This window comes from Dermacentor andersoni, chromosome 10 (genome assembly GCF_023375885.2).
Source record: "Dermacentor andersoni chromosome 10, qqDerAnde1_hic_scaffold, whole genome shotgun sequence".
Classification (NCBI taxonomy): Eukaryota; Metazoa; Arthropoda; class Arachnida; order Ixodida; family Ixodidae; genus Dermacentor; species Dermacentor andersoni.
Genome location: NC_092823.1, coordinates 45,050,753 through 45,067,247, shown reverse-complemented (window position 1 = coordinate 45,067,247; position 16,495 = coordinate 45,050,753). Strand labels below are relative to the sequence as shown.

At 44.0% G+C, this 16,495-nt stretch overlaps 1 protein-coding gene across 1 annotated transcript in view; it reads left to right on the top strand.

Annotated features, from left to right (window-relative positions):
• The window catches only part of LOC126543108 (venom metalloproteinase BumaMPs1-like), a 42,650-nt gene extending 32,623 nt beyond the window's left edge, over positions 1–10,027 (top strand). The window contains exons 12-14 of the mRNA XM_050190248.3: positions 4,294–4,444; positions 8,115–8,240; positions 9,932–10,027. Coding sequence (XP_050046205.2) covers positions 4,294–4,444; positions 8,115–8,240; positions 9,932–9,997 — 343 coding nt within the window. The 3' untranslated portion in view covers positions 9,998–10,027. The remainder of the gene's footprint in view (positions 1–4,293; positions 4,445–8,114; positions 8,241–9,931) is intronic.
• The last annotated feature ends 6,468 nt before the right edge of the window (positions 10,028–16,495 follow it).

The window sequence follows — 16,495 nt, the reverse complement described above, 5'->3', positions numbered from 1 at the left end:
TGCGAATAGTCCAACGTACTGCACTCCGAGGAGTGAAAAGGTGTGTAATTACAGGGATCTACATGCTCCTGGTACGTGTGGGATTGAAACTGAAGGCTGCGTTCTGAAACTCTGGTTCTTATTTCCCCGTAGCACGCATTGTTTCATTCCACTTTTTTGCTCATTCGCAGTCGTGCTATCTAAATTAAGGAACTATCTGCAGGACCTTGAGATGGTATGCTAAGCGTCTCCATTGTTTACAAAGAGCACTTTGTTTCGCTGGTGTGTGTTAACCGACACTGTGATACATAAAGGAATCCATGTTCGTATTTGTGCATAGTGTTTACGTTACAGTAGTGTTAAAACTTAGGCCAGTTGGAGCAGTACTGTCAAAAAAATGAAATGGCGCAATTGATAGGACTCGGATCAGTTGTGTCATTTCCTTTTGGTCTCTTTCCTGTGAATTGTGCAGTTTTGTCCTTTGCAATGTTTTGGGTTCTAGAGCTGCTATAACAGACGACTCGTGTAAGTTGGACTATGGGCTTATTTTAATAACGTCAGACTTAGGATTCTTACAGGACTGAGTGTTTGAAAACCAGCCCTTTTTTTTTCTATGTTCTTTGTGATCTAAACACGCAGCCTTGCCTGGTATATCTTGTGGTACGCTATTCATAAACAATATTTATTGCCGTACTGTATATCTTACCCTTAAGAAGAAGAGTTACTTCAAGAGACATCTCCACCTGCGCACAAGCATTTTCGTATGGCTCGCTAAGCTAATTGTCTTGCCTTGTTAAACTTAATGAGCTGGTTGAAAAGTTTACCGTGGCTCTGTCAATAATAAATTTTTCAGTAGCTAATCGACCAAATGCGCAAGTACTGCGAATATGAAAGTAATAAAAGCTTGTAAAGGGCCTTGTTGATGTAGTTACATCGTTCCCTGGCGCTGTGACAGGCATGGTGACGCGCCAATTGTTGGTAGCAAACATGGAACGTAGAACAAGTGAAGCGCTTTACCTATTGTCAGTTCCTTCTTTTCTACTAACCACTTAAGTTGCCCCGCCTTCCACAGTGAAAGAAAACAATGTAAGTGTAGACAAACCCTTTATCCCAGGTTTTTCAAAAGTCAGGTGAAAAAGTATATGACACATGTGGCTACAACTCATTGACGCATGTTGAAGCTGCTCATTCACGCCTAACCACTCTGTATGGTTGTGACAAATAGTAAATCAAGCACGAATACCTTCGAGAATGCATACGTAACTCACAATATATAAAGAAAACTGGAGAATAATTGAAATGGCATATACTGCAATGACAATGTGAAATACCACTGAAACAAAGCATGAAGTGCAATATGCGTGAGGCCGAAAATAAAGTTCAGGATAAACACAAAATATTTAGATTGCTCACTATACGAAGGACGGTGGTTGCTGGCTACAACGTACGATATATAACCTGCTGCATGTCAGAATGGCGTCAATCCGAACGGACAAAAATTGGAACATATTCAAGCAGATGGAGAAATTAAAGCAGAAACTAATATGTAAAACGTGATAATCATGCCAATAAACAAATGTGGAGTATATTTCTCAAAAAAAACTAGCATATTTGAAAATTCGCAGTAATAGCGCATTTACCGAAGGGGAACCATGTGACGACAGCGAAATGCCGCACAGGAACGTGAGTAGAATGTATGTTGTCTAAATCTGTAAGAATTGCGTCCCGTTGCCAATGCCTATGACGGGGGCTAATGGTGCCTTCGAGTTTGGTATTCACTGAACGGTGAGAAGCCCAGTGAGCCAATTATAAGTTGGTAACTGATGAGCTTGTCAGCTAATTTTACCCTGTACCTCAACTTCCCATTTTTTTAATACTGAGGAACGTTTTCCTACAAATGTGGAAAGGAACTAAAAATTATATATAGCCGGAGAATATATGGGAGGTGTTCAGTGCCTAACAATCAATAGAATTTGATTAGACTCTATTCTTTTTACATGCAGTCATAGATGTTGTTGGACTGGAGTTCAATACCTTTAGGTGCAAGGAACCCGGCGAAGCCTTTACATCTTAGCTAAATGAATTTAGGAAAATTTGTAGTTCTTCTCGGGAACATGTTCACATAGTGGTTCCCAAAATTGTATTTGCAGTATATGAAGATTACTGCCGCTGTAATGGAAGAAAATGTTGTATCAGTGCCCACACTGTTATATGAACAGCAGCGGAGGAACGCCCGCTTTAGGTTTCGTGCTTGCTTGTTAAAAAATTGCAGTTTTTCTTGAAGCCTTTGATGTTTATGTAGAGGTCATGAATGAGGTTTACTTCTCCTTTCAGCAATACATGATCATGTTATGGTGTGCGTTTCCATTTCCATAGCCCACAAAGAACCAAGCCAAAGCGTTTCCGCAGCTCGGTCTTTCAAGTATCATGTAAAACGTCACGCCTACAAACTCAGTTTCAGCGCCTTTAAAAAAAATAGGGAAATGGTGGCGACCTAGCCCATGTGACACCAAAACATTAGGAGCTGGAACAACAGGTTTCAGAACACAGGACATGCCCACGTATTTTCCATGGAGGGCCTGCTTGATAATAAAAAAATCGGTTTTGAGAATCAGCGAATGTTGACAACTTTTATTATTTGCCCTACGAGTGTTTTCTTCATTCCGGTGATGTCCCCTCCCCCCTCCGCCATCTGATCAATTGTGGTATATTTTAGCTTTTAGATATATAATTGTGGTATTTTTCTAGCCTCACTACAAGCTGTACGCCGACACTCCTTTCGAATTCGCTAAATAGGTCCTCTTCTGTGACCGTAGAATCTATGCTTTCGGTAAGCTTGCTCAGTGCTGTGAGCTAAAGAAAATATTTTCGCTGTATTACAACGTGTATACGGTTGTAAGTGTGGTTGTTCCGCGGGCCAAAATGTTGTGAAAGCTCTCTGGTTCCAGCGCACCTGGGCGAGGTCGAGAAAAGCTTCTGTGCCTTCTCTGACGTGGTCACCGGCATCAACCAATCGGATCGTCACACGTTCGTCACGGGATGGTCGCACGAGACTCCTGATTCGCCACCGCTGTCTAGGACTACGTGATGTCGTTGAGTCATAACATAATTGCAGTTAGGCCCACCCCAAGAAAGGCCCACTAAGGCACCATGTTTTGTGGAGAAGCTCCTAGGCGGAGGCCTTGCGGACCCACCTGTAGTCCGGGCCCTACCGCATGAATAACCTGCGACTGCGGAACATAGCAAGGAGACCCCTGCTTTAGAGCGAATTGAGTGTATGTAACGGTAGAAAGCGCGGATAGCGGCTGACAAATAAATTAATTGATAGTGTTAGACATTTTTAGATCATGGAATGTAGCCACTTGCGAAGGACAGGTATAAATTGAGTTTATTAGCTAACGATGCGTTCATCCCGCAAGAGACTTCAAATGATGTTGACTGCCAAGGGCTTCAAGGAATGTACGAAATCAGTTCACGGCAGAAACTATTCAGCGTCGTTTTCCGCTTAAATCGATGGCGTCGAACAAGACACGTGGTTTAGGCCCACTGAGGCTTTGCTTCGAATAAATAATGATTGATCACCATCATCCTATTTTATATGCACTGCGAGACAGACTTCCGCAGCCATCTTGAAATAACCATGCTTTTAACATGTGACCACTTCTAATGAAATCGCGAAATTTTCAGGTGTAATACATAATAATTATGCGTTGTGGATCCCAGCACCGCATTGCTGTGCAGTACATGGCGCATGGTGTGAGAGTCGCAATGCCATTTTGTTGTGTGCACAGTGATACTTTATAGAATATTTTCAGCTAAATACTGATTGACTAACTTGCAGTAGGCGAGCATGCGCAACATCTACCTGAAGGCAACGATTTGATAAGGCGACGTGCTTTGGTCACCCAAGTTCTCCTGGTCGAAATAATGACTACACGTGGAGGTCTTCCTTGTTTCGCCACCATTGACGATTTGAAGCATTCATGTTCTGGTAAATCCTCTCTCCACTCTTCATTTATTTAGAATATGTGCGAGATACGATAAGTGTGAGTTGAAATAACTAAGACCAGAAAGCGACCGGAGGCAAACTTATTAAAGAGGGCAGAAGTGACGACGGGCGGAGCGAGAAAGGCCGCAGCTGTGTCAGTCTATGGCGGAACGTCTGTTGGCGATGGTGGTTCGCGTTGCTGTCCTCGTCCTTGTCAGGAGTGCGGTTGATGGCGATGATCGCAGCACCACTTTACTGAAGGAGTTATTTGTTTTTGGCAAAAGTAATGCTCAAGCACCTGGAAAATTATTTTTCTTTTTGTCCAGGTCAGGCCAGGGGTGGTGCCTCACAGAAACGAATGCTCAGCGCAGAATAAAGAAATTGTTTTACACAAGTGAGCTACCCGGAAAAGTGTTAAACAGGAATGAAGTCTGCAAGCTGGCTTTTCCAGATGTTGAAGGCATCCGCTTTGCAACGGTGAGTTTTGTGGAGTTTTCTTTTTCGTTTACCGCTACCTACGTTGGCCTGGCAACAAATCAGGCCATAATAAAATGACTTGGTAGCCACAACAGAAAAACAATTTAGAAGGAAAGAGCTCAGTATTGTACGAAGAATGAAACTGGAGCCCTCAGTATGGTGAGCAAGTATCTTTTATCGGCGCCACGCCGAAAGTGGGGGAAGGCAGGCGTAATACATGTGACTAAGGATCCGACGTAAAGAACCAAACCTGAAGTGTTTATCAATAGGAAGAACTGGAAAACGAACTATGAGAGCAGCGATCAAGTTCGGTTTCTTCGAACAGGGATGTTCTTGAACCAGACAACACAGGTCGTAGCATTGAAAATGGGTTCTACAAAGAGAAGTTCATCAGCAGAAGTATTTGCAGAAAACAAGCGATGGCGAGTTGGAACAGAGCGTCTTTGCTATGCCGTCAGATCTGTGGCCCGCAGTAAACACCGGATATAACAGTGAGTAGCACCGTATTAGCCCCATAGTAGCCCCTTAGTAGCGTGACGGCAATCGGGGGACCCGATTGGCGTCATGGGCGCGACAAACGATACATTATGTAACTTGAAGAATGTGTGTTGTGTGCATTTGTGTGTCAACGTCTGCGTGCATGTGTGTGCGTGTGTGTATCTGAGTGCTCTGGCATTACACAATCATCGTGAGGTAGTTCCTGCTGCAATCCTTTTTCATCGCTTGTTGAAAATGCGCCAGTTTAACTAAAACTGGCCAAGTGTAACAGAAATATAATCAAACTTCTGAATGATTGTCGAGGATTTCAATCGAAAACTGTTTCCTATGAAGAGGAAATGCAAGGTGGACACGAAGCCACACATTCAGAGGGTGCTTGACGTCGGCGCAAACTACCGTTTGCCGATTCAGTTAAAGGTAAAACTGAATTACTGTCAGTAAGCAACAGTTCAATCTGCATAACGTTTGTTGCGTTTGAGAAAGTGAGTTAAATTATTACAATTGTAAAAACAGAATATACATTTATAGCCACATAATATTGCAAGAATTATTCAAGAATGGTAAGTGTATTAATAAGTTAAGCAGAAATTTCACACATCCGTACTTTCCCGCCAAATACAGATTGCAAGCTCTTGGAAACAACATTTGTTAGAGCATCTAAAGTAGAATAGTACATAAACGTTTATAGTTTACACAAAGTTGTTCGAATGCTGACAATATAAGCAACGGTTTGACACAATAAAATTAGCGTGGTCCTCCCCTAGTAGCGAAATCTCGAGTAGAACGCACGGCGCATTAGTGCAACGAAAACGAGTAAAACCCCATGTATGCACATACCGTTGAAATAGATCATTTGCTTTGTAAGGAGTATGAACAGCCTTGATGATTATTATATGTTATTGGCTAAAGGGCGCCGGGTAGGGCCAAAGAGCGCCAAGGCAAAAGAATAGCCTTACTTAAAGAAAAAAAAAATAACATGCAGATTTTACATAGCCACTCCGCATAAGACTGTACTGCTTGCGTGTGTATAAGCTAATGGGAACTGGATATTTACGACGGAGAACAAGGAAGAACACTTGACATCGCCTTTAAATACCTTGCTACCGCTGAATAAACGACGAGGCGTGGAGTTTGCTGTTGAGCGGAAACCGAACTTCCCTTCGAGCACAATGCACGATACATTATCGAACAGAGGGGCAGGAAGCGCTCACACACACAATACTTCACTAAAGAATTCGGAACAGTTGTGGGGTGTGACAACACAAAGACCACACGCCCAAACTAAAGATGTCTACTGGCTTACGGCAGAGTCATCTTGGGCCAATTCCAGAGCCGGTGCCACAGCGCCTCAATGCACTAGCTACCACGTGGGAAGGATGTTTTAAACAGGCGAAATCACGCTTTTGTGAGTAAATTGTTGTTATGCGACGCGACAAACATCACAACATATTACGTTACACGGCGAAAGGCCCCATATGGTCGTTATTCTGCCGTTGTAATGCATACCTTTGTGGCCAGATGGGTAGAACACCGCGGCCACTGGCTGAAATTCGAGCGTCCAATACGAACGTGTTTACTAATGTGCGATTCTGCCTAACCATATGGATGCCGGGCGAGGAAAACCTGTTGAGAGTTACTATAAATGCTACTCGTTGTCGAGTGCTCCAATGCAACTCACACAACACTGCTGTGGCATAATCCGGCTTAGAGTGTCGAGCATCGAGGCTCTCGTTTCCTCGCCGGTCTTTGTGTACCGTTTCGGGAAGCCAAGCACCTGGATATTCACGACTAAGCAGGCGCTCCAGCAGGGGCTCATCGTGCTGCGCTCCCGTATAAAGCTGTCCCGAAAAGATACTAACAGCGCTCTTGCCAAGTGTATAAAAGTCGTGCTAATTTTGTCTGATTGCACCACCCTCAGTTTCGTGAAAGGCTAGCAGGCATGCGCCAGTTGAACAAGCACACTACGGCGCAGGGACTATTACTACACGATGATTACTCTCCATGTGGGGACTACTATCCTGTATGCCTTATTATCAGTGCTTGATATTGCGGCTCTTGAGACGTCGCTACCGTCCCACAGGGTCCGAAACATCTACAGCTGACCACTGAATGTTCGTCGCAATGCCCGAGAAGGACAACTGAATTATAGAGATCAGATTATTTTCATTACTGAGAGTCTGAGTACTCACAGAGCAACACTTTATTGTTAGCGTTTAGGAACCCTCCAGTTACATGCTAACCGAAAAATTCTGAGTGAGGAGGATTATCGGTTTGGCTACTGAGTGCAGACATTTGATTTCGGCTGTAAGGGTGCCTGGAGAATTTTAGAACCTCACGCACAAAAACTTGCGTCGAAGAACACTGTGCCATGCAGACACAAAAAAAAAAGAATAACCAGAGCCAACCTTCTATTACAAAAGGTATAAAAGTGGGGCTAGTTGGTAACGCACATCGGAAGCCGCAAACAAACTAAAAAAATTCCTGCCTTTAGGGCACTAAAACCACAATCTGATTATTACACATGCCATTACGAGAGACGCCGGGAACAAATTTATTACCTTATCTGTGTCGACCTGCGCTCAATGTGTTTTTTGCGTTCCGTCCCATTCGTAAGGGGGCCACGGCAGCTGCGGAACCCGGGACAAGCCGCAGGAACAGACAAGGCTCGAATTAGGAGCCTTGTCTGCTGCTTGTCTGCTGTTTCATGTTAACTGTTTCCTCTCTTTTCGGAGAGGACACAAGTGCCCTCACCGAAAAAAAAAAGAACTTTGATACTCGGGTTGTTCAGCATGCAATGCTACCTTGTGTGTATTTACTTTGTTTTACTTTTTGGTTTCCTGTCACTGTTGTTACTTTGTTGTCTACGTGCCTTGCGATTGGTGGTGGTGTGCTCGCCAATTTTTACATTTAAAATAAATCTCTAGTATGGTGTTAGCGCTTGTGTCTGCACTTCCTATTTGACACCTCCCTGTGCCTGTGCTGTGAACGATTGTAATACGCAGTAAAGAGTTCATTGCTTCTTGGAATGCGCTACTCATGTGTCCAACGGATACGTACGTGACGCTTGGTCCATCGAACAACTATGAATAACGTGTGGGTTTTTCGGAATTAAGATATCAAGGCTTTCATGTGGTTTAGGCGCAGGAAGACTTACTGAACCTTTTTTTTTCAGGATGACGGCATGGCAAGATGCTACGCTAGATGCTATGCGCCGGGCCTGAACAAAACTCTCCGAACACTTCTTCCCGACCATTCCCGATGTAACGAAACAAGCGTTGAAGGAATAGAATCCCGTCATGTGGGTTGTCACTTCTTTCACATTTATGTAGCTTAGAGATGGCACCACTTTAGTGCAGGTGAAACACGTGTCAGTTAATTCCATGTTTTGCTCTTACATTGTTACACTTTACTTCTCAAGAGGAACTTATGTAAAAAAAAAGAATGACAGGCTCCTCTGCTTATTAGAAAAAGAGAACAAGGAAAACGGTAGACCGCACGTACATTCATCGTATCACATAGGCAATGTATACGTATTTATCCACGTTAACCTGGTGCTTGAAATCTGTATAGGTGAAGCCTTTGACCCGAAATGCCAAACCGCCTTTATAATAACTTATGTAGCAGCTAGTTTCATGTTAACTATTTTCTCTTTCACTGCAATTTTCCCAGGGAGGGTGTGAGCACTCGATTTTGGTATTAGCTCCAAAATATTCACGTAAAATGAAGGGACCCTACTAAGTCCTACGACATTTTAGAGTATTTGGGATGCACAAGTGAAGGTTGCGTACGAAGAGGTGAAACTCTTATCGAGCAACTATTTACTTTGCGCTGCGTAGTTACAGTGGGGGGAAAGAGATTGCTTACGATAGATGTGGCAGGCGTTTTCACGCATAAGGATCATTCCATATTTTACTAATGTCTATGCTGACGTCTAGCCGCATAAAACGGAGAAGTGCTCTTGGGAACGTTTATGTCAATGTCGGTTATTATACGGAAATCCCTCGTTTCCAAACACATGGAAAATGTATTGCGCCTCAGTTTGTGTTGTGATGCCTCATGTTATAGAAAACATTTTTTTTCTTTGACCACTTATAAGCAGTCGATGTGCACCGAAATCGAATGAAACAGGAGGATTCCATTACATATAATTTGTAATACGTGTTTCTTATGACGAACTTCATATTTTTATTTAAATACCAAGCAATAAAAATTTTACTTTGCAGCCACTGCAAGGCCAACCCTTAACCTTATTGTGACATGTGCGGCATTCTGCTTATTGACTTCGTTTAATGAAATGCAAAAAAAAGAAGTAAAAATTGGCCCTTTATTTTTGTTTCAGTTCGCTCGCTGCATGACAAGAGTTTTGACTATGGCACCTTTGACGCGTTTAGTATCATTCGAGGGCTCCATGGCCACATGGATAATCTTAACATCACGAACAACGTGACGCCTGCAGAGTAGCGTGTTTTACGCATCCACCTCGAAGCCCTTGAGTGTCGCTGCCAAAAAATGTCAGGGTTAGGTTAGAAATACGTATATCTAAGCATAGAAGAAAACGGACTCAAGCTCAGGCGTCAGACTAGTTCGATTGCTACAGCATCTCACATGTCATACAGAACTAGCGCATGTCCTCCCGTAGCGGCAAAATCGGGATTGCCTCCACTTTTATTTCTCTTCGCCTTTCCCATGAATATGAAGTGTGCCATAAATGGAACTCTTGCATTTAGTTACCCATAAAGATGAGTACCGAGGAGTTCTTGGTTTTATGGGTTGTTTGAAATTGGTTGTGGTTCCTAAAAAAATGAATCGCCTTCATTCACCTGCTTAATTTTTGCGCGAGGTTTTCAGTTGAGCGCAACGCTTGCGTTTTGCTGCCATTCTTGTGAGCGTAATTGAAGCTTTGAACGGCACACACTTTCAGGATTTGAATCTTTTAGCACGTGCATTATTAAAGTCAAACCACTAACACTCATATTGTATACCTTACAGAAAGTTTGCATCAACGGCGGCTGCAGAACTATGCGAGACAGGTACCCAGTAGAACCAGTTAAGTAGCTTCGTGAATAAAACATCTTCAAAAGCTTTTGCTTAGTTGTCTATAAAACCTTTTTGTTGGTTTGTTTTTGACACCTAGCCTTGTGCGATAACTACCGGCTACATTGACCATGATTTCTGACAGGAGAAGTTCGAGCTCACAATGGTGCGTAAAAACGAATACCATTAAATACCTCGTTTCCTTGTAAAGTGACACAATAATCTGGGCTTCGACCCAGAAGCCGATTTAGGGGGTGGTGATTTTTAAATTTGCCGCTATTTTTAATCATCGCGTGTTTGAGACAACAGACTTCCGGTTCTTGAGCTGAATTCTTTAGAGGCGGACAGTTTCTGCCCGAGAAATTGAAATACATATTCAACAAAGTAACAAAAATGCGCTAATTAACGTCATAATTATTAATATTACTCCACATATGGTACTGTACGAATGATAGTCGGTGAGTTTTCAAGGCGTATTCACTTAAAAGAAATTTCCCAGAATGGCAGTCGTAGATACAAAGGAAAGGATCCGAGTCACGGCATCAGCGAGGCTGCCGTCGGCCGAAGCAGCGGAAGAGATGGCCATAGCCCTCGCGGTACTCCACGGAGGTGCGGAGAATAGCTTGATCATCAGCTACTCCAAATCAGCGATTCGGAACTACACCAAAGGTTGGGTGTCCGCGGATGTGGCAAGCATGCTCAAAGCCCGGGCCGGGGACTTCGGATCCGGCACGGTTAGAAACAAGTCCCTCAAGTGGTTCCCCGCGCACGTCAGGGAGCTTGGCAGTAACAATAACAACAACTGCCGCGACAACAACGACAACAATGCTAACGGCAGAAGGAACACCGACACCCCACCCAACCACAACGAGCGCGCCCACCTCGTCGCGAGGCAGCTTACCCGCCGCGACGCGGTCACCCAGTGGGCAGCCGCTGCCGTTGTTGTGCGGGACCCCAGCGGAGGAGTGACGGCGACGGCGGCGGCCACCCTGTCCGGCGCAGCCGCTGTCGTTACCAAGACAACCCAAATTGCGGCGGACGGAGCTGGGGATCACGGGGACGCCGACTGCGATGTCAAGGAGTTTCTGGCAACGAACCCAGAAGTGCTTGGTCACTATAGGAAAGACCGAAGGAAATATCCACAACCCCACGGGCGGCTGGACAGGTCCCACGCAGTCGACTTGAGACGGTTGCAGACGGGCACTTTCATGAACCCTTACCACTTGCACCCCCTGTGGCCAGCGCTGCACCCGTCGCCCGGCTGCCCGTGGTGCGAGCATGAACTGGCCGATATGCCCCATGTGCTTTGGGAATTCCAATGCCCTGATGAAGGACCAGGAGTAAGGGGGAAGACAATAGCAGGATCCTCTGAAGCGGGGCGCCTCACTGAGAGATGGCAAGCCGCCCGCCTCAGCGTGGCACCCGAAGACCAGGAGTGGGCCGTCCAGCGGGCCAGGATCTCGGAAAATTTTCCTCGGGTGATGTACCCCTGACAGCCTAGCTGCGGGCAGCAACAGCAATCACCGCTGGACAAATAAAGTTTATTCCTGTCCTATCCTAACCAGAGTGGCACAAGTCTAGAAATATGCGCAATCAAACTTGCAATAAAAATGCAAAGTTGTTCCACTTAATTAATAAAAAGCTCTTTCATGTGCTGGAAAACAAACATAAGTGGAACGCCCACGTATTTTCTCCCAAACTGGAAAACATTATACTGAAACTTGTGTCATGCTGAAAATTAGGTTCTAGTGGCTACGTCTTGAAAACTCGCCAGTTACAATTCGTAAATTGAAATATATGCCGTATAGTAATTATCTAGCTGTTATTTAGTGACGTCTTCATCATTCGTTGAATATGTGCTTCGATTTCCCATGCTAGTAGTGTCCGCCTTTTCGCAGATTAGAGCTGAAGCACAGGAATCGAGCTATCTGCCACAGACGATTTCTTAAGAACACCATAAATCTTAAAAACCGTCACACTCTATATCAGACAGGGTGCTTGTTCTCCTAAGTCGGCAATTATTAGATACTGCATTGCATTTGCTGACTTGTCCCTTCACATGAAGAAACTTCTCGTGGAGTTCATGGGCACAAACCCCTGCCCCAATGCCGAAACATGTCTTGAAGCCCACATAAAACTCCGACCAGTGCACGTGAAAACCCCGTCGACTTCACGAGCTCACACCTGAATATAACCATCATGGTAATACTAACCATAGAGAAGGACCAGTATGCACACACCTTGCTTCACAACCAAGCCGACACAGCTAACTTAAATCGGCCCCTACTTGGAAACGGGAAGCTTGAGAGGACGTGGACGACTGCCTTGATCACTTCTAATGCATCGTAAGCTTCGTCGGTTCGACCATGGAGCACAAGCTAGCCAATTTATCGTTCTCATTGGCGAAATGGACAGTGAGTTCTTAGCTTTGTTGGGACGGCGTTTGACAGATCTTGAAGCAAGCTTTAAAAAACAGTGAATCTCAGTCGATTGATACGAACCGCTTATCGTTAAATCGCTAAGCTCAGCGGCCCCACGAAATTTTACGCGGATGATTTATATGTATAATAATACATTGTTTACTATTCTGCAAATATTTATAAACTACTTTCATGGCACTAGTTTGCTCAAGTTAGCTCAACCCCCTATAAGCAGCCTAGCGAATACACTGAGTTTTGGTCAACTTGTTTATGAGGTCACCTTCCCGTTGCACTGTCACGATCATAATAATAAAGAAGTGCTTATTCAGTATAAGCAGACCAGCCTTCTTCTACGTACCGAGTGTTCTTGCATAGAAATAGAGGGGGAATACTTGCTCGCAGCCCAATGGCCTACACCCAACTACGGCATTATCCGTCATACACAGCAGCTGACATTGATACTGCATATTTGACAATACTATTGCGTTGCGTTGAGCACGCTTGATCACACCTCAAGCCGTAGGCAATGGAACCAAGGAGAGCAACGTGAATATGTGCTCACTGTGTGCCGTAGTCAAGTCGGCTATTTCTCTAAAACAATATCTTCGCGCAGAGCACGGTTTCAGTTTCTCGCCGATGTTAATTGACTACACATTGGCTAGCGCAGGCAACATGCGTGTGGTTTCTGCGGAGTAAAGATAATTTGACCTTCTACGGCATGATATACAATCGCTCCTCTCTCTGGACGTCCTTAATTTGTAGTTTGCGAACTTATACTGTGCTTAAGGTTTACTCTCGGCGCACTGCTCCGACTTCATTAGTATTGTCTCAGTTGATGTGTTTAATATGAGTTGAATGAGAATGTCGCAAAGCTTTGACGTCTTCACACTGAATATTGAAATGAGGTAGACAATGACATTTTGCATTTTGCTCGTGATCTGTACTACGAAGGTCACAATCCCAACTTAATGTCATGAAAGCTTCACTGAATTCACGAACTGCTTCACGAAGTTAACCTCAAATTTATACGGGCCATTGTCCTCAAATTTGTTCTTTGCGAAGTTTCGTTCTGTGAAAAGTATAACACAAACGTGCGTGTGGCTTCACTTAACATTTTACACGGTACTAGGCACGACATCTGCATCAAATGGCCTCTCTGTTAAGAGGAACATGTACTTCATTAATGACTGGCAAGCTGAATAAACATTAGGAGGGAAAAGCTTTATTTGCTTCACTTTCAATTTCCTTTTATTGTGAAGAGAACATGAAACATCTGTGTAGCATCAGCAGCAGTTGAAAAACAGCTACTTGTTTCGCGGTGCTTCAAAACAAGCAAACACTTGTGTAATCGACTGAGTGTCGACATATTCCCCAGTTTCTGTGGTAAAATTTAATGTGTGTTCATCGGACTTGCATTAGTCAAACATATTCGCGTTCTTGTGTTAGAGATGTAAAAGAGTGAATCATGACTAAGCGTGGTGCATTCCTCCTTCCCAGACGTTCACACTTGGTAAGCTGCCTATATATGTATTCCGACATCGCAGAAGCTGTATATTTAATATAGCCTTGTTTGTTTGGTCATATTATCGTACGACGAGGCGTTCCAAGTGAGCGGAGAATGCGATGAAAAAAAGAAATGCTGCACTGATTGTTCAATGACCTCAAGCTCCACCATCCCACACACGCACACACAACATCATACACAGCTGAATGCACCGGCACAAAAAAGCCACGTACAGATGTAGGCAGCAGCCATTAGAGGTTGTTTTTGCCGCAGTATAAAGCACAAAATTTATTACGACCGAAGAGAGCCTCCAAAAGACACAGAATTCAAAAGCCTACACCGGCCACGCAGCCCAGTGGCGATACCCTTCCGCTGTTGAGCCCGAAGTTCCGGGTTGTGTCCCGACCACGTAAGCCACATACCTGTGAAGAAAACATGCAAAAACGGTGATATGGCTTGATTTGGGTGCCCGGTAAATTATTTATTTTCAATACTGCCCCTCTCAGTTGAGAGCATAGCAGGTGGGCATTACGACAATCATGTTTAAAAAGAAAAAAGAGCTGAAAAAAAAGAATCGACAAGTAAATCAAAAAGCCAAATTACATTAATTAGAGCAATTTAGACTAAAATCCAAAATAAATGAGTGTCCCCGCTGCAGCATCCCTTCAAAACAGATCGTGGTTTGACGCCTCAAACTCGAAAATCTCAGTAATATATTTTAGTTGCTGAGTACCTTTGAGTATCTGGTTTCATTAGTTGATTGATTCATTTCTGGCAACAAGCGTATACGGAGTATGTTGTCACCATCAGAATATTTTTGGATTTTGGCTGAAGAAGAGCATGCCCTGAACTGGGATAAAAATACGTGTGATATGAAACAAGAAAATGAAGAAAATATTACGATGCAATGCTAAAGTGCCTAAAGTGAGTTGATTTTCAACCCTCCGAGGCTCTATAGAAACTGTATACGGTTGCCTATTAGTTTCAGCTTTTCAGGTGTTCTCGAAAAGTGATATTCGAGCGTTTTATTTCGTTATTTTTACGTTGAGATATTTGAGCCCTCTAGTGGGTACATCGCCGCAGTGTGTGAATGCCACAAATGAATAGCGTCAGTTTCACTCAGTTTCCCCACCTAACCCATACACAGGCATCCTACACTCGGGACAATACAAAGGCAAACGTACCCGCAATACCCCACGTCACAATACCAACACTTCCCGAACACCGACAGCCACAATATTCTCGTGTGCTACCGCGTACCCTCGGGTAGTAGACGAGGCGATCGAAATTATTCATCTTTTTGCCGCATTACGAAGGCCAATGCTCTTGACGAAGGCTCCAAATCGGGTTGATGGTGCCTCTTTCATTGCTCACCCGGGAATTTATGGAACAAACAAGCATTTCATCCGACACCCTAGAAGCACTGCAACTTTATTCCGGTGGCTACAGGAAATGGCAGCGTCGAACGGCGCATGTAGTAAGCACGATGAAAGTTTTAGAGAAAATGCAGTGCTTCCCTCCTTCTCCGTGTCGTCCGTGCATGCGTCGTGAGCTTGAATTACCAGCTCGCTTCGTATCTTAAATACTTGAAACGACAATTTCATTCGCTCTTTTAGGTGTTGGTCCGCGTATTTTACAGCAAACTAACGTAAAGCGCCGATGACGTCCACAGCGAATAGAAAAAGAAAGATAATAGACTAGCAACGTCTGCCATGTGCGAGAATAAATAGTGTGCTTCGCTTACGTTAATTTTAGCCGCGTCTGTTGTAGCTTCGTATGTTCATTTTAGAATCTAGTTTGACTCCCCATTCCGTCAGTATGCAGCCGCTCACTTCATAGATTGCTCGAATTCTAAATATTGAGTATTCTACCTTAAGTGCCAACCGGGTGTATCATATAAAATTGTACTCATTATGAAAGTACGATAGTAAGGTATTACAAGTAAAAGTAAAAGCGCATTGTGGTGTCGCCTCCCTTCTGTCCTTGTTCGCTGGCGCTAAATATACTTTCCAAGTAAAAGGAATTTGACCAAATTCACTGATATCACGGTTGAAGACGTGCACTGTGGCGATGCATTATCATAAACGAACTGAAGGACACAACAAAACGCAAAGAACAGAAAAATGAAAGTTACCAAGGTTCGTTAAACGATCAAGAGAAATGCCAGAAAACTGAGGATATTTTTTGTCTTCTTGTTCAGAGTGTAGGCTGTCCTGCGCTGCTATCTAAACGGCCAATGCCCGATGGGCTGCGCACGCTGCGATTTCGTCATCTGGAGTGCTTCTTGTAGCATGCTGAAGGTGGCGGCCAAGCAAGCCACCGCATTTAGTAAATGGATCTCATGCCCGCGATAATCTGATATATCAGTTGTGCACGCTCTAGTGTTAATAAAGAATCAATCATGAAGTAAACAAACTGCCTTTTTATGCATTTGTTCCGTACACGCCAAGAACAATGACTACTGGGAATCGAACAGCGTTCAAAAAGTGCATTTTTCTGCTGACAAACATTCTGGGCCCGTTTCGAGGCAGAGCTTCACAGATTTCATCAGCGACATTTCAGGAGCTCAACTACCATGCAAGTGTGTGAAATGGC